Here is an 18,679-nt window from a genome sequence, read left to right on the forward strand (position 1 = left end):
GAAAAACTTCTTGCTAATTTCTTCATAGTCAATGCTCTACTATTCCCAAACTATAAAATATTCACTGTGTAGCCTGTGCTTTTTTTAAAAGAGAGTCAGTGGAGATGCTTCTTTCTACTGTCAATTAAAATAGTTCAAGTGTTATGGAATGTTAAAAATATTCCAAACACTAACTCCAGTGCATTTTCTTCACTGAGCACAGCGTATGTTCTTACTTACATTAAGAAAAAATAACATTAAAACAAGCTGAGCGTTGTCTACTGGGTTTAAAACACCTGTGAACAGACTCATGTACTTATTTCAGTCATTGCTGTGGTTACATCACCTGCACATTTTTTCACAGATCTGGATAGAGTATATATAGAGGGTAAATGATATGTTTTTCCTCAAAGATAAATTGTTCTGTATAGTGTTACCCTTTTCGTGTAGGTGTAACAACTGTATGTAATGTACTCATTCCCCTGTGCGGGATTGAAACACACAGGAATATTTTAGTAACATGCACTGTGGATGCAAAGTATAATTATAATTACTATAATCTATTTTTAGTATCTAGTTCTTGTAAAGCTTGTCAGAAAGTGCAGATTTGTGTGCACGTGATAGGCATACAAAAAAAGTGTACATGGGTGCGTGTATATGCGAGAAGAAATTCTATATGAGACAATTCTAGATCTACAAAATCAAAATGTGAATGTGGTTTTGTATGAAATCTGTGTTCTGAGTGTACTCTCTATGGGGATTACTTATATGATCTTGTAAAACAGATGACACATTCTTTCCAAAGAATTTAAAAAGAAAGCTTATTCCAATAATCCTGAAACTGACTAATGAAACTTGGTGTCCTGTGGATTTTTTGCCTTGGGTTGATAGGTTCTAATCCCTAAGTCTGAACCTCTTCTTTATAATGCTTCTGTGTTTGGGGCATGTAGAAGGTCTATGTTTGGGTATTCTCAGTGCCTTTAAAGATGTGAGACTGTAGTCATAGCATCAAATTTAGGTAGTTATTAAACTGCTTATTTTCATTTCATTTTCAGGAATTTGCGGTCTTTGAAACATTTGAGCTCTGTCATGCATACTTGGTTACAAATTGGCCAGTTTGCTTAGATGTTATAATAGAGGCTTTTTTTCTGTTTGTGTTTTCTTTTTTGTCTGTTTGTTTAAAATTCATCTCTCCATGATAGTCACAGTGGGATTATGTGAATCACCGTACCATGGGAGTAAGAAGTGACAGAATTCAGACTTCAGAATTAAAGGCCTTGAAGTTCTGTAATACCCCAATTAGAGCCAGACAAGATTGTGGAAATCAATAAAGTGAAAAACTCAGTGTAAATTCTTGCTAATAGCCAGAGCTGCCTTTATTTTAGAATTTTTTCATTTGTGTTTCAGTTGCCTAATTTACTGTATCCAAAATGACTTTGTAGGCGAAATGGAATTCCTGTTAGATCTTATATTAACTTTCAAATAATTTAAAAATCACTTACATAAGTAAAGACATAGCTTACCTTTAGATATCTCTCATTGTTAGCATTGATGGGGGGGAAGAAAAAAAAAAGGAAAGAAAATCAAACAAAAATTTGTGGTAAAAGTCTAAGTCAGAAACTGGCTGGTGTGTCCTAATTGTATTTGTAATGGTAAAATGTTTAAACTGAGTTTTATTCTTTAAAATTCTCAGATGCAGATCGGCATTATGAAATTGCTGGAAATCCTCTGAAGATCAAAAGTACCAGAAAACCACTGTCATGTATCATTGGGTATTTAGGTGGGTATCTTCCTCCAGCATAAAATAAATCAAATGACTATTTGGTATTTACTGATACTTAGAAATTCTATATGCATAAAATGAGAGATTTTTGCTTTTAGTAAAAAGAAAATTCTAAAGGAAATAAATTAATAAATATTCTGGTCTGCTACTGTATTCAGCTGGAAAATCGTATGATTGATTATGGAAAATGTAGGCAAAAGGCTTTCTGATACTAGTTTAAAATGGCAGAGTGAAACCTGATGCAATTTACAATGGGAAAAAACAGTCTGGTAGTTTGAAAACATTAGCACTTAGTGGGGACATGTTCAGTATTTTGCGTGCTGTTCTGTGCTTCTTGAATTGATGTGCAAAATTCCCATTCTCTGTTGGAGCCGAATTCAGCCAACCTAAAACACTGACCTTCTCGTAATTTGATGACACAAATTGTACTGATACTATAGCCAAGAGGATGAGATGCTCACATAAGATAGTGAGGAGGAATTCCAGTCATTGTAATTGTTATTAAAAAAAAAAAAAGGAAATGGTCCTCTTTTTAAGGAACTGACAATTAAATATTTACATTATCATCTGGGAGATGAAATACCGGAGAAGCTTTTAATTTATCCTGAAATAAATACAGAAATCAATCAATTGATCAGAAGCAGGGAGAAATTCTGCAGAGTATCATCACTGTTCTACAGAAGTAGAACTCATTTTAGATATTTCTGCTCAATATTTAAATCAACAGGAGGCTGTTTGTTGTACAACAAAGTAAACAATAATGGTCTTCTGACTTACTGGAACAGAAATCAGGTATAAGTGTGGTTATGAGTGTTCTTCCAGAACACCAAGTTCAACAAAATCCAAGATTGAAAAAGCAGGATAGTGAAAAATTAATATCCACTGTCACAGAATTTTGATTCTTCCTCCTTTGTAGTTTAAGGTAAATGACAGTGCTAACTTCCTACGTGCATCCCTGCCATGCTTTCTATGTTACTTATATGTACAGAAGGGAGGAGAGAAGAACTGCTTCCACTTTCTGGGAGGAGCTGTGATTGGGGGAGGGGATGGCTCATCTGGCTGACCCCATTTGTGCAGCTAAAAGAAGAAATGACAGCATGAGTATTTTAGGAAATGTTGTATATTTTTAATGTCGTTTTGTCTAGGCTGAAAGGGATCATCTTAGTACCTCTGGGAGTACAGGTCTATCGATTTAATGGGAGTAAATGGATGGATGATATTAGCATTATGTGCACTTAGGTGAGGGTTTTGTGAATATGATTAACAATGCTAAAATATACAAGGTATCTGTAGAATCCACTTAGCTTCCGAGTGGATGAGAAGTGAAACATCTCAGTACAACAGAAGGCAAACAATGCCTCTTATAGGGATAAGAAGTACACCCAACATAGTTCTGGGCATACATCTAAGCTAGCTGTGTAAGGATGGCTTGATAATGGCATTTTTTGGGTGGGGAGGGAAAACTGGGAAGTAATAGTATGTTCCAGTGAATAAGTAGTGCTTTCATTATTTATTTTAAAGTTTAGTGTTAAACGTCATGTGATAATTTACACAGGAGGTAGTTGTTTTCCTTTTAAAATCCATTCCAGGCCATACCCACAAGCGTTTATTGAAATGCTGTTAACTGTCTCAACTCTTTTGAGCCCTACTGATGAGGCAAAAAGGATATCAGTGCTCTGCTCATTCTAGGTCATTGTCTTCCTTTGTCTCTTCTGCTTCAGGGCCACCAGTTCCCCAGGTGGAATAGGTTAAGTATTAAAACTAAGCCCTGTCCTCTAGAGAGCTGGGGTTAATCCCCTGTAATCTCTTCAGTCTTCACTGTACTTACAAAACAAACTCTCCTAAAGTGAGTCCTTAGATAATTAAATGCCCTATATTTCCTCTTAGTTATGAGGAAACCAGGCTAGAGTTGCCAGCAGAGATGCATGCTGAGAGGAGATGAGAGAGATCCAACTGCTTAAGCACCTATGGAATTCAGGCTGCTTAGTTAGTTAAGTGGCTCAGCGGGAGACTTCAAATTTTCTTAGCTTGCTTTGTATATGTATAGAGTACCTCAGTGACATTAGTGGAAATGGGAGCTTTTAGGGTTTTTATTGCTATTACTTGGGGCTGCAAGCCAGTCTTACAACAAAGGTTCCTAATATGTAATTGAAGTATTGTTTCTCTTCTCATTTCATTTTTATTTTTAATTTCAGAAGTGATCATAGAATCTGAATTTGGCCAGTTATTTGTTCCATAGCTATTGGGATAATTTAGATTATTTGCATGTTACATTTAGTTCTCTAAGTTAGTAGAAGCTGCAAATGGATAGGAGATTTTCAGTGAAGAAAAGCGCTAGGCAGTAGAAAAGGTTAATAGCAGTGGGAATAAAAAGATCCCTAAAAGTGCAAGTATTTGAAGCAAGTCTATAGGTAGAGCATGAGAGTAGATGGTGTAAGGACTCAAACTGTTGAGAAATGGTCCTGACTGATTAATAAAGTTTTTTTTGCAGAACTTGGTCCTGCTACTTAACTCATCTGCAGAAAGAGAAAAGACAGTCTAAATGGCAAACTGAGGATTAACCACCTCCAAACTGAAGAAATGTCAAAGGAAGGATATGCATCCTTTCTCAGCTGTTAGCACTTACTAGAAATACAGAGTTATATCTCCTTTATACTGTAGACGGAAGGAGTTTGAGTTCTACTTTGTTGTTCCAGCTCTGGGGATTATTTTTTTTGCTGCTGGAGCTCTTTTGCAAATAGATAATATTTTAGTGGTAGTAGCCCTGAATATTAATCATTTCCTTCTGGAAATTGAAAGAGATTGCCAAATGAGCATTTTAGAATCAAAGATCTTAAGCAAACAGTGAGAACATCAGAGATATTGAACTAGCCTTTACATGTGCAGCCTTACAGGACTGTCTTGCAGTTACCAGAACCTTGGTTTTAATGTCATTCTAACTAAAAATGTGTTATCCCACTCCACTCTTTTTAATCTGAATCTCTTGAAACATCTTGGATAAGAGTGTTCATACTTTTAAAAGTAAGATTACGTGCTGTGACCAAATCATTGGACAGTTAACCACAGTCTTCCAGTGCAAAGTTTATTGGTGCTGTCCTTTCTCACTATGCAGCCTGCCTGACTCCCTCTGGCTGTCATACTCCTTTCTACAGATAAGGGTGTTTGGCTCTCCCATCTCCCTTTTTTTGCCTATTAAAGGTTATTGTGGCTGCCTCAGACCTTTTGTTGAGCTCCCCGACTCCTGGTGCAGGTAGGTGTGAAGGATTGCAATGAGAATGGGCACGTGATGCACTCTGATATTGGACTATAGTACTTGTGGAAGAAAAAAATATGCTATCGGAGTGGACTTTGACTCCTGTACAATGGTTTCTCCTGCATAATTGCTATGAATAGCAGAGGCTGAAGGCCCTCCTCCTTGGACATCAACGCCTCCTTTTAGATGTTGCATATTCCCAGCTGACGTGCTTTATTTTATAAACAAAAAAAAAGCAGAAAGGGTCACTTTTCAGGTGCAAACCTGGGCTACTGAAGTAGCCCATTTTTATTTTTTCCTTCTTTTCTCACTCTCTGCAGATAGCTGGCTCCTGAGTTGCTGGCCAGCCTCCCCTGCCCTGTCAGAGGGCATCTCTGACTGGTGGCGGACTCAGGTGGCAGGTCTCAGCTGGGCCACATGCCTCGGGCAGCCCATGTGGCATTGGTTGCTGCTGCTCAGTGCCTTTGCCAGCTTCTATCTGGCAGGTTACTGTGAAATTTCCATACAACTGCACCAGCTTTTGGCAAACTCAGCAGCTACCTGCTCTGAATCCCACTGGGCAGATGAGTTTCACTGCCTTTTATGTGCTTTTCTTTTTCATCTCTGAAATAATTCTCCTGCATGAATTCTTTTAGATGCTCTCGAATATTTGAATCCATAATAATAGTTCTGTATTGAAGTCTGGCAGTGCCTTGGTAATGATGTTGCAGTTTTGGGGTAGTGCTGTAGCTCTCTCCCTGATCCTTGCATCTAGCAACCTGCATTTCAGATGATCCCTTAAAGCTTGCTCTTTTGACAGAAATTTTTGAATAAGTTAAGACACTGTGGGGGCTTCACTGTTGTAAAATGCTTTTGTTTCCTTGACTAACAATTTGTAGGTGTGTAGTTCTAATGCAAAACCCAAAAGAGGAGGGAAATGAAAACACAGAACTGTTTCAGTTTGATCTCTATTGTCTCTTCGCTTGTGAATATCTTACACCATTGCAGTAAACTCAGGCAATGTAAAATTAAATTGATTCTTCCTTATTTGGAAGAATAATAGGTATGAAGGCAAAGAAACTCACTTCTGTTTTACTAGAAATTAAAGTGCAAATTTAGTAAACCAAGTAGACTAAAAGCTTTTTAAATCAAGTCTGTCTTTATCTCTCTCTCTCTCCCTTTTGTCTTAAACAGAGATTCACCCTGCAGCAAAACCCAATGTAATCAGATCAACACCAAGCCTTCAAAGTCCAAGTACAAAACGACTGCTTGCGCCCTCCAATCACTCTTCACTAAGTATTTTGGGAAAAAGGAACTACAGCCATCATAATGGTCTTGATGGTAAGTAAAGGAGTATAAAAGAAACATTGTATTAAATTTCTGAATTGCACAATTTTTTGTGGACCTGAAACAGCAAAGTTTTATGACTTTTCTGTAGGGTGCATGTTTTTAAAAAATGATGTTAAATAAGAAGGCACAATCATAGAAATTTAAGGCGTAGACAGCATATTTTCAGCACTCGTAATGCAATTAATGGTGATGCATATTCACTGAGCGTGACATTAATACCATTAATGCCATGTCTTACAAAACCTATTTGTACCATTTTTACTAATCTTTCACCTCTACATAAAAGCATAAGAAAGGAATAAAGCAAATTTAGTGAAAAGAGAAAGATGCTGCAAATGCTTTACTTTGCCTTGTGTTTTTATTTGAAAAAATATTTTGCAGAGATATGCACTGCATTTCTTGAATTCTTCTTGTGAGATGTAACTTCTGTAAGCAATTAGATTATTTGCTGTGTGGTGTTGCAAGTAGAAAATCTGAAAGAAGTTAGGCTATAAATATAGGCTGTTGAGACATGATTAGCACAGAAGAGGTGATTTTCTGTTTTCATGTTTCACAGGTCAAGGTAGAAATGAGAAAGATTCTTTTTAGACAAGATAATAGAAATGCTATTCCAAATACAGGAGAGAAAGCTCAATCCATTATTTTACCAGAACAATCACACTTTTCTGTCATTGCCAATGTCTTTTGTATCTTGCAGTGAAAATACCTACCGTACATTTAACAATACCTAGAAATCACTACATTTTTTGACAAAAAGTGGTTATTTACTATATATGTATGACAGTATCACTTGGACCTTTGCTCACAGTGCGAACAACCGTCACATGGTAGGCAAATAACATGCATGGCAACGCAAGCTATTCAATGGACTAAGATGACAACTGTGTGATAAAACAATGACACCATTAATAGGCACAGCTATAAATGCAGTACATTTCACACAGCAGAATTTTCACTGTGGATGTTCATTGTGAAGTACCGTAGTGCTGATCTCGTAGATTCTGCATGTGATTATGAACAAAAGCTGCTTTTTCTTCTCTCTAATGCTGGCCATTAGACTGACTGTCTCTGTAATCTTTAAGCGAAGAATGAATTTCACCTGGAAATAAAGACTTTGCTACATTTCCACAGCAAAGATAGCTATAGCAATAAGTTCAAGGTAAACATTATTATGATGATATCCCTTTAAAGAGATGAGCTCCATAACATTTTTCTTCTCTTTATTTTGAATGTTCTCTTCAACATAAAGTATTTATAAAACTTGTTGTAAACCACATTGATTAGTTTGTATCAAATACATAACTGTGTTAAGACAGTTTGCACATAATAGCAATTTGAATCTAATCTAAATCTAATTTGAAAAATTGCTATTGAGAACTGTAAATTATTGCTTTAGGAGATAATTATTTCTACTTATCTATTTTCTATTAAATCATAAAGAAAACATATATCCAAGGTAATAGAAATCTGGGAAGTGTATTTTGTTCATATAAAAATATGAATTTTGGTTCTTGTCCTTGTTTTCCTTTTAGTTAAAAGCTTGCAAAGTGTAGTCAGTGCAAACTGCAAAATAATTTCTGACACACTGGTTGTGATACAACAATGATCATGGGAATATAATTTGCATTAGACTACTTTGTTCTACCAAGTCAAACAGAAGTTTAATAAACACTAAGCTTAGTTACTGTCCAAAATTTATCTTTTGTTGACATATCCTCAAGTTTTCTTAACGTTTTTTTAGCATAAAATCAGTTGCATTATCATCCTCTGCCCACGTATAACCATAATTTTTATTTAGGATCATTGCTGGCTAGGGTCACTTGGATCATCTTAATCTCCATTTTTCAGTAGTGGTTGTGGTCCCCTTGCCTTTTTTGTTTCCAAAATACTATTGATAGTTTCTGGTTTTATTGCATTAATTAGCAGATTCCAGAATTATTCCAAAACAGTATTAGAAATTTTTTTAAGCCATAGAAGTATGTTTACTTAAGATACACTTTAATGTACAGTATTCAAATAAACATCACCTGGGCCTTTGTAAATATATTTTTAAATTAGTATATTTCAAGTCAATTGTATTGCCCAGGTGAGTTGCGTGCTGTATTATTACAGAATATCATACTATAACAAATCTATGAAAGAGAAGGGGAAGACTGAGGAAAAACCAGTAATACATGGTTTAATGCTTTTAAGTAAGTTATGACTGAATAAGAACGTGTCACCATTTCTTAGGGAAGTCTTATGTTGGCTTAAGTCCTTAGTATGGCCAATGCAGTACAAGATTCTCTTTCATGTCCCATGTATGACTCTCCAGCAAAAAACTGGTGCAACTGATACAGATGAGGGAGTGTGTCATTTATAGTACTATGGCTGTTACTATGGACTATTGGTTTTTTCGGAAGAAAGGATGTGATCAGAGGCTGTTTTTCTTTTCACAGTTAAAGATCTAGTTGTTTGTGTTCTCTCCTGTAGGAGAGAGAATTTTTCTGAATGATCTTAGAGAAGTGTTTTGTTTTTTTTAAAACTGTTGTCAAATAAGAGGAAATCTTGCATTCAGTAGGATAGAAAGAAAAATATTAGAGAGGTTTTTTTCTATACTGGAAAAATGCACAACGTTTTGGGGTTTTTTCATGTAATATGCATACTGGTGGTTTTAACTACTCTGAGATACAGAATTTCCATTGCTGCTATAAGGAAAATCAACACGAGATATTTAAGTGCTTTTCAGTAGTGAAGACAGTCTCTTTCAAATGGAAAAATTTATATCTTCAGAAGATCACAGTTGCAGAATGTTGCTTGCATCCTATCTTATGACTGGAGTTGGTTATAAGACTTATGTGTGACTATGAGGTGCTTTGTAGATATTTTGAATCTGATCTTTAAATTACCGTGTCTGAAATTATTTCAAACAATTACTTTCACAAGATGCTTAACTGTGCACAACAGTACATCCAAGTAATTGAGTTTCACTTTAGGCTGTTGTTTTGGTAGGATCTGTAATGATAATTTTCCATATAGCATTTGGAAAGATCAAGTAAAATTATTTTACATTATGTAATCTCTGTCAACTGACAACTGTTTCTTTGCTTTTATATGCATCAGAACCAAGAATATCCCCAGGATGTCCAAGATGATACAGTCACTGCTGGAGTATAGAGATTATTCTGTATCCAGTGATACCAATTTCATTACGCACGGGCAGAAGTAGAAGAATCAGTTGTTTATAGCTGAAGAAATTTTAATCAACAACCATGATCCCATTTTCCTCTTTTGAGACCTTCAGTGCTGTATTTCAGCCTGAGATGTCTTGATAACTTCAAGAGGATTCTTTCAACAGTCATACTTCAGTTCCTCAGGGAATAAATTACTGAAGGATTCAGTTGTATCTAAGAAGGAGAAAGAAATTTAATTGCCCCATTTTTGTAGGAACCCATGCATCTCTATCATAGAAAGATAAGAAAGTGACATGAGCAATTGATAAAGTGAGAAAGACCTCAAAAAATTGTACCTTCTCTCCTACGTGCTATTTTGGTCAGTCTCTCTCACTCCATTTATGATTAATAGTATTGGCTGTTGAAGAGATAAACAAGGAAAGAAAGCTTATATTTTACTCCTATTTTTTTTTTTTTTCCATTGGGAATTTGAGACTCTCCATCAAATATATGAAACTCTAAGCTGCCTAGCTGACAAGCAGAAAATCTAAATCTTTCCTGCTCAAAAATTTCTTGAAACAGGAAAAAAAAATGTTTCCTTGAAATTTATTTCGTGTGACCTTGTGTGAATGTATGTTAGGAAGAAGGTATTTTCACTATTGGATTGAATCTCTCAGCAGAGAGAGATGTCTTTTCACTGTATTCGCTTTTTTTGTTATCACAATATTAGTTTTGGTAAAGTTAGAGAAGTTCTACCAAGGTGGCAGATTACAACCATGGAATGCATATTGAAAAACATCAGATACTCCTTTCATTTTAAAAATAAAACCATATTTTTTTTTATGCATATACTTCACATTAATAAACTATATGCCTACTAAAATGTTTTAAACTTCATTTTATATACCACTCATTTGAAACTGAAGGAGAAGAAATGAGACGTGATAAACTATTGTGTGAATCTTCTGTAACCATTTCTCCTGTGCTGAAACAAAACATGCAATTAATATTGGGTTGTGTACCCATTTTTCTGAAAAGTGAGAAGCAAATGCTATTTATTGTTTTAAAGTCAGATTTTTTTTTTCTCTGAAATTTACTGTGGAAATGTGTGGGCTAGTTTTGATCGTTGCTGTAACTAGTAAAAGTTTTTAAATACTTGGCTACATGAAAATGTGAGTACAGGAAGTAGGTCTCTCTGGAGATGTGGATATTTTTGTAATGTTACTGCCATTTGTTGGGCAAGCAGAGTTATCAATGAAATTTACAACTCTTTGTTATTTCCCAACTTATATATGACTCAAAGCTTTTATTTATATGAAGCTGTGAAATGGTTTATTTGTAAGTCTTCTTTACTTACATTCAATTCTGAGAACTTCAAAATAGATTAGCATTCGTGCTTGATGCCTCACTTTGAGCATTTCCATTTTGTTGGACTAAGGAAAATCTGAAACTGGCAGTTGAGTAGAATGAGCAAGCTAAATAGGATCACAGAGGGAGCTGAGGGTATTCCATGGTGAAGTGCCTCCTGAGCTGTCCCCAGTTTCTGCTGCTGAATAAGAATTTATTTTTATGCATATAGATAATGCGTAGGCATTATTTCACGGTAATGCAGTCTTTTATAATTGGCAGAATAAACCAGCTCTTAAAACAGTAAACAATTAGAACAACTTTGTAATCAAATTAGCTCACAAAACAGTGCAGGTGGTCATTCCAGGAATTAGGTTCCGGTTACTTTCCAGTGGTAGAGTTTTAAAGAATTAAAGTTGCAGAAAGACGATCCTATCAGTTGGTTAATAGAATTAGGAGCATAATTATCTCACAAATTACATGTACTGGATTTGAGATCTGGAGTTTGTACTTAGTAATTCTGTGTATGATTACTGCCAAGTGGATTGATTATTTATCATAAGCTATGATTGCAGAGTACAAGTTCTATTTTATTGCATAATGTAATATGGAAGGCACTTTCAAAAACTGCTTAAGCAGTTTAGCTGGAAAGTTCCTGCATCTGGGGAAAATACTTTTTGATACGTTTCTATGTTTCTGTGCTCTTTCGCTTTTCTTGTCTGTGTTTTCTTTTTCTAGCGTTACAGATTTTGATCTTGGAAGACGAAGAGTCATCTTTAAATAAGTTCAAACTGATTCTTAGTTTAAGATTATATGCAATAACAAGGCAATGATAAAGCTTATTTATAGGGAAAGGTTTATGTAAGGGCAACTCTCATCTGCTAGTCTTGCTGATCACCCTGTAAATATATATATTTAAAAATAAAATTAAAAATTTTCTATCAGCAAACTAACTAAAGACTAGCACATATAAACAAAACATGTTATCAGCTGGTATAAGGCTGGTGTGATATTAAAGATGTGGCTTCTTACCTTGTTAGAAAAGACTCCAAGGGAACAAAAATATGTCACTGGGGAATTATATGCAAACTTCAAATAACTTGGTAGTTAGCACCATATTTATCAGTGGATTCTTTCAGATTTTACTCTTTGGTGGTTTTACAGTGTGAAATATTATAGTCTCATAATGCCTATAAATAGGAAGAAACGATCAGTCAGTAAAATTTGTAAAGCATCTTGAAATGTGAGAATTATTATTATTTTTTTATCTTATAGCTTGATCATTTTTTTCTGAGTTCGAAGAATACTTAATTAACAGAGTATGCAACAGTTTAAACTGTGCAACAATAGTGCTTTATTAAGTAGCCTTTCTAGATCTAGAATCTTTTGACTACATCTACTTCTTAAACAGATCTTTCAGTAACTTTTTTATTTATAAATCTACTCAAGTCTTTCTAGAAGGTGTTTCACAACTGAGATTGCAGCACTTTAAACTATTAAAAAAATATGTTGCAAAAAATGATTCTTTCTTATGGAGTGTAAACACTCTGCATGTGTAACATGCCTTTCTTTAGTTCTTTGCTTGGTTATTAATAGGTTATCAGAATGCTAAAATCCCAGAATCAACAGCTGTTTGTGTTGTATTAAGTGTGTAAATATATTGTTGAAAAATACTTTTAACAACCTCCAGGTCCATTCTGCTGTTAAGTGTTGCAGTCCCCAGTTCATATCACTTATCAATATTGGTATTAATATCAATTTATATCAAATAAGATATTATTCTGGAACATTGGTAGTAGAATCATGACGAAGCATGACTTTGTAGGACTGGGCATATAAATCTGTGTCAAAAGGATAGTACCTCTGAAAAAGAGTGAAGATATTCTTATTTCTGGAGTATCTGAATATAGGAAGTATGTGCTTTAGTTAGTTCGTTTCAGTCTGGTTGTGACTGAGTGGAGGTGCTCTGTAACATATCTTTGTATTTCAAGAGAGAAGAAACCACATTCTTTTTGTTTAACCTGATTTTCAGCGCTTCAGGAAATAGAGTTGTGCTCTTTTAGGTTGTATTGTTGTTGCTTTTGTTTTGGTTTGGTTTCTGGGAAGTTGGGCTTGTAAAAATAATGAATCCTTTCTCAAGAGTTATATGCTTCCACAAATGTAGTCTCTGGAACATTCCTGAAATGTTATTTGACTGTAATGTCAAAACAGTAAATAAACTTGTAATAACAAAAATAACTTCACCGTAAAGATATGAATTGCGCATATCATAGGTTTCTTCACTCTACTCTACTAGGAAGAGCACAGCTGTGGTGTAACACCTGTAGTATTATAACCCCACAAAGGACAAGTCTTCTGTCCCTGGTGAGAAAAGTAAAAACAACAACAGCAAAGGAAATGTACTGTAAGTTAAGTAGCAGGATGAAGTCTGTGTTGGCTATTGGCCTGGTCATGATTTCTCAGCAATATTATGTAAATGTGTGTTTGATTGACTGACTTGTAATTTATCATATATGAGATAATTAAAATTTCCGAACGTTATAATTCTCAATCTCCTTCTGCCATATAAAATAAAAATCCATGAAAATTCTCAAGTAAAGGACATTGGTAGTTTCATAAAGCTTTTCAGAATGGGAATAGTTATGGAATTATTTTGTTACTGTTTGTATTTTTTCTACAATGCTAGTCATTCATGAAAAATCATGCCACAGTTTAAAAGCAACAAAGAAAAAATTTTGAGACATAAAATATGAATTAGTTCTATTTTTTCATTTTCCTGCAGAAGAGGACTATTAAGAATAGAGAATAATGAGTGCATGTAACAGTATACTTTTATCTGCTATGTATTTTCAGTGATGATTCTCATGTTTGTTTCATGAGATATCTTCCCAGACCCTGCATTTCTGATATGCTCCTTGTTGTAGCCATGCAGAAACATCTTGTATTTCAGGGTAGACGTAAGAAAATAAGGTTTTTATGAGTAAAGACAATACTCTAATGCACTGTGGTTCTTCTGTTTTCCAGAATCTTCCAGCCACTCTACAAGAACAATAATGGTAAGCATAAAGGAAATATTTGGTGTAGATCAATCTGTAGAAATGATTTGTCCTTTGAACACAAATTAGGTATGGTAGCTTTATAAGTCAGCTTGTTAGCAAGTTTTCATATAAAGTCCACTCTCACTGTTGAGTTTAAGCAAGTCATTTTATGGGAAATCTTGGGCAAAATGTAAAGGTGAATAGTTTAAGAAATCACAGTGCTGGCAGCTAGATATATGAATATCCAGTTACAATTCTGGTATTATATGTTTAAGAGATTTTTTAATTATGTTAAATTAAAGTTGATTAAATCTCTTACACTGTGTGTATATATCACATCAGAGAATGTTTAAAGTTGAAAACATGTTGAGTTACGTCTTGTATCACGTTCCTGTGAGGTTGGTTTCTGACTTTATCTTAAGTTTGATAGTTTGTGTTCTAGGGACCGGGAAACACTCAAACTGACTGATAAACTTCTAAAAAGTTAGATTAAAAAGTTTTGTGCATAAAAATGTCATTGATTTCATGTCTGTCTTGGTTTTTTATAGAGTGAGACATTTTATCAGTCTCTTTCTCTTTCAATCTCCTAATAAAAGTTAGATAAGGACTGAACAAAAATTAAAGGAGAAGACTGACTAGGAACATGCCTATCTAGCAGGGATTTGGAGTGAGGGCTATCCACTTCAGAAAAAGATTGATTTTTTGAGGCAGACTTTTTAAATTTTTAAAACAACCTGGAAAAAACATGATGTCACGAGAGCCTTTGTTGTCACTCCTACAGTTTTCAGTGTTCATTTAAAATAATTACCTCTTACACATGTGCAGCATTTGTGGGGCATGTGAATTCCCACATGGAAACTTGATTCAACACAGAGGAAAGGGTAAATGCTATTCATTGCCTTTATCACCAATAACCATTAATAGTCTAATGCTAATGGATAATAAATTGGTTAAGACTACAGACCACAAATATTCAAAGCAGTGGAGACATCTGAAAAGCAAAATTTCATTTTTCTACTGGATGTGATATAATCCTTGCTGTGATTAATTGTATTGAAGTAGACTTGTTTCCACATAAGAAGCTTAACCAGTAGAATTTCTGTGCTGTAACATGTTGAAAGGGATTGAAAAATTTTTCAGTGTTTTTCAAATTTTGCATTGATGTCAGAAAAAGAGCTAAAGGTTAAGAGACTGTTGAAAAGAACATTCTTCCTTTCCCTGTAATTTTTTTTCCCTGTTAATTTTCCTCCAAAGATAACACATATTTTGACAGTTTGTCTTTTCAGTGTATCAAAACAGCTGTAAGAACTTAACCAAAGAAATGTTCTTTTCCTATACAAGTGTGTCCTTGCACAAAATATGGCAAACTTTTGAAGCAGTAAGAGAGAGGTTTTTGAATAATTTGAGTACTTTGCCTTCTTGCATTCTGAGCCTCCCCAGACCTCCTTGCTGAAAACTCAGACCTCTCAGACTAATGCTGTGCAACCAAAGCAATGCTGTAGTTGTCCATTGCACTTAAATAAATAGAAGTGCAATTAAAAATAAGTACGCTAATTATACAGTGTCAAAAGGCTATGACAGTGCCCACTCTTCTCTAATAAAATAACTGAATGTGCAGTGGAAAATTTCTTACGACTCAGTGGGGTGATAATATCACTAAAGCCAGAAAATAAATTATTCAGCACATTAGAAGCAGTACGAGACTGTCTATTCAATACAGAGATAGTAAAGCTATATTGATAATGTCCATTTTTGAATGACTACTGCAATAAATAAATTACTTTGAAATTAAGTCCACTTGTTCTGACTGATTATAGTTAATTTTCTAACAGATACAAAATTAAGCATAATATTTAATCAAACAGAATGAGAAAAAATAGCATAAGTTATACATTAAATCAAAGCCAACATAGAATAGAGTGTACTTCGCTATGGAAAAGAACACACAGCTTTTCTGAGAACACTATGTATATCGTCATTTTTTAAAGCTCAAGAATTCTGCATTCAAATACAATCATTGTCCCCTATTGTTTGTTTCAGATTCTTGTTCATAAAAATAAAAAACCTAGAAAACTGCTTAGGGGTGTGTTTGTGTGTGAGGGGAATGAGGATCTTCTCCATTTTAAGTATAAAACAGATTTCTTGTTATTCTATGAATAGATGGTTGGGATAGTCTTTCATTACTAATTTGACTGATCTATATAAATAAACATTTATTTCAAAGTGCTGCATTTAAAGATGTGGTTTATTCAGAAGTTGTATAGCTTTTGTGTAAATTCTGTTAAATGTTATGAACATGGTAGTAGTTTAGCCTGGCTTCTTTGGAAAGTTAGCCTTTTTTTTATCTTCTTCTTGCACAGAAGTCATTGACTAGGATTTTCAGAATTAATTCTAGTCTAGGCATTTTGTTGAAGATTAAGTATGTTCAAAATCAGAATGTTCAAAATGATACTTCTGTAGACTATCTGTTTAATTTCTTGCATATGATCCACTGTTTTGATTACTTTTAATAGCCTTCAGGTTTCTTGAATGAAGTTCTATACCAAAAGTGAGTCCATGTAAACATGTTTTCTAATTTTTGCATTCGTCTCAAGTCTTCCTGAGTAAGTAAACTAATCTAGCTCCAAACCTTGATTCTTTTGAGAGGGATAATGCCTGAGCAGGTAAAAACTGCTCAGATGTGGCAAAAAATAGAAATTAAAAAAAAAATCAATACCTAATTTAAACTCAATGTCTAGATGTGGTTTACATGATATCTTGTATAATTAGGTCAATTAAATAAATTGAAGCAATTAATATGAATTACTGCCAATCATGTTGAGCACATGTGATTTCCTCTAGTGATTTTTTCTTTGTCTAGAGATCTTATCTTACCGTTGGATTTTGTTTGAGAAAAAAATTTATATGAGAAAAAATGTAAACCACAAATAACCAAACAAAACCCACTGATTTAGGCAATGGAAAAATGTCCTTTCAGGATGGGAAGAGGGTTAGGTATGAAAAATTCAAAGCCACTTAGGATTTTACGATAATCCAGGTAAACATTTTTTCAGTCACAGCCAGCATAGTCATTCCTCGTTAATTTTTACATTACACTTATAGTGCCTGCTGGTGTTATGTGCTTACTTCAAACACTTTTTAATGTATCTTCTGTGTGAAAAAGAGTATTGCATTCACTGAGAATTGGAGGTGCCTCACTTGTGCTCATTAGGAAATGAAGAGTTGTGTACACAAATGGGAATGTCATGTCCCTGCCAGGTGGGTGCTGATTAGCAGCACTTGCAAGCAGCTGTCAAAAATGGAGCTGCATACCTGCCTGTGTGTGGATTAAATACCAGAGAATGGCACCCCTGCAGAAATGTTGTAGTGGGGGACAGGCGGCACTGTGAAGCTGCTGTGACAAACACATGACCATCCTATAAACTCATTATCGGAGACCTGCTGAATGCCTTCAGAAGATGACTTGTTTTCAGAAGCCTCTGAGAATGTCTTAGAGTCCTCAGCATGGAGACCTCCTTCCTGGCAGGTGGAACTGTTACAAGAGATTACTCTGTGTTGATTCCAATCTTTATTGAATGCACCATGTTGCCTTAAAGTTGTGATGGGGATTTTTTATTCCCTGCTTGGGCCGTAAGGCTGACTGGTGAGAGCTTTGTTTTCTCACCAAACCTTCAGTGAGTGCATTTATTAACGCACTGAAGCAATACATGATCAGGACACATTTCTCTATGGGACCTAACACCAAACTGTGGTGTGGAGGTGCCTTTCTAGGCATCTCAGTTGAGCTCAGAAATGTGTTTCAAAAAGTTATTTTTTGTGACACATAGGCAGGCCCTAAATATCTATTTCCTCAGTTTACCTGTAGGAGGCTTTGCCCAAACCACACCTTCTTGTGCTTTGTGTTTCTTTTCCAGTTGCTCTTAGAAGTTTTCTCATAGTGTCTTTGGGGTGTGGAACATTTTTTTCTAGCGATGCAAGATATCAGAATGAATGCATTCAGACTGAGATAAGGAAGAATGTGTGAGGAAGTCATCACTTATTGGGAAGGTAGATTTGTCCAACGTGCAGCTGGCAAGCTCTGAGTTAGCCTCCTACTGATTTGCACTTTCCCACTGTTATGTGGACTCAACACACCTGTGATTTGTTGAAAATGGCAGCACATCTTATTAGTAAAGTAAATACTCAAAATCCAAATGCCAGCTGCTAATTGCACACAGTAGCATTACAACGGAATTATTGTAGCATTGTGTGTGCTGATGTTTGACTGAGTAGAGCTTCTGTGGCAGTACTAGCAATATTCCTGAGGCTTCCATAATCCTTCTACAACTGTGTATGCTCAGAGAGAAAAATAAAAAAGAGAATCAATTTAAAAAAAAAAAAAAGGAAAAAGAAAAAGCATTTAAGTACTTAGTATGAAAGGTCTGTTTGCTCTGGGTATTGATTTCAGTATGACCATTTCACTGAAAGCTCATTTTAATACACAGAGGTAAATATATTTTTTAGAGGAACTAATTGAACTGATTTTTCTACTTTTAAATTGTTTGAGAAATTCAATTTTTTCTATTAACTGGAAATTAAAGATAATGTGGTCCCTTGCACACAGACTAGTCTTCAAGCAAAGCATAATTAATTTCTCTGACTAAATTGAAAGGACTCATGGAAAAGAGAAATACAAGAAAAAACAATAATCATTATGATGTGAGAGAGAGGAGATGATATTGTAACCTTTGCACTGTTTTCTGTAATACTATATCTTGCCTGGAATAAGAATTAGATTCTGAGAAATGGGAAAAAAAAA

The 18,679-nt window shown here is 34.9% G+C and overlaps 1 protein-coding gene across 1 annotated transcript in view; it reads left to right on the forward strand.

The window, feature by feature from the left end:
- The window catches only part of MTA3 (metastasis associated 1 family member 3), a 120,401-nt gene that overhangs the window by 81,572 nt on the left and 20,150 nt on the right, over nt 1–18,679 (forward strand). The window contains exons 15-17 of the mRNA XM_019612705.2: nt 1,673–1,759; nt 6,189–6,335; nt 13,868–13,899. Of these exons, the coding sequence (XP_019468250.1) occupies nt 1,673–1,759; nt 6,189–6,335; nt 13,868–13,899 (266 nt within the window). The remainder of the gene's footprint in view (nt 1–1,672; nt 1,760–6,188; nt 6,336–13,867; nt 13,900–18,679) is intronic.

Source organism: Meleagris gallopavo, chromosome 2, assembly GCF_000146605.3.
Source record: "Meleagris gallopavo isolate NT-WF06-2002-E0010 breed Aviagen turkey brand Nicholas breeding stock chromosome 2, Turkey_5.1, whole genome shotgun sequence".
Lineage (NCBI taxonomy): Eukaryota > Metazoa > Chordata > Aves > Galliformes > Phasianidae > Meleagris > Meleagris gallopavo.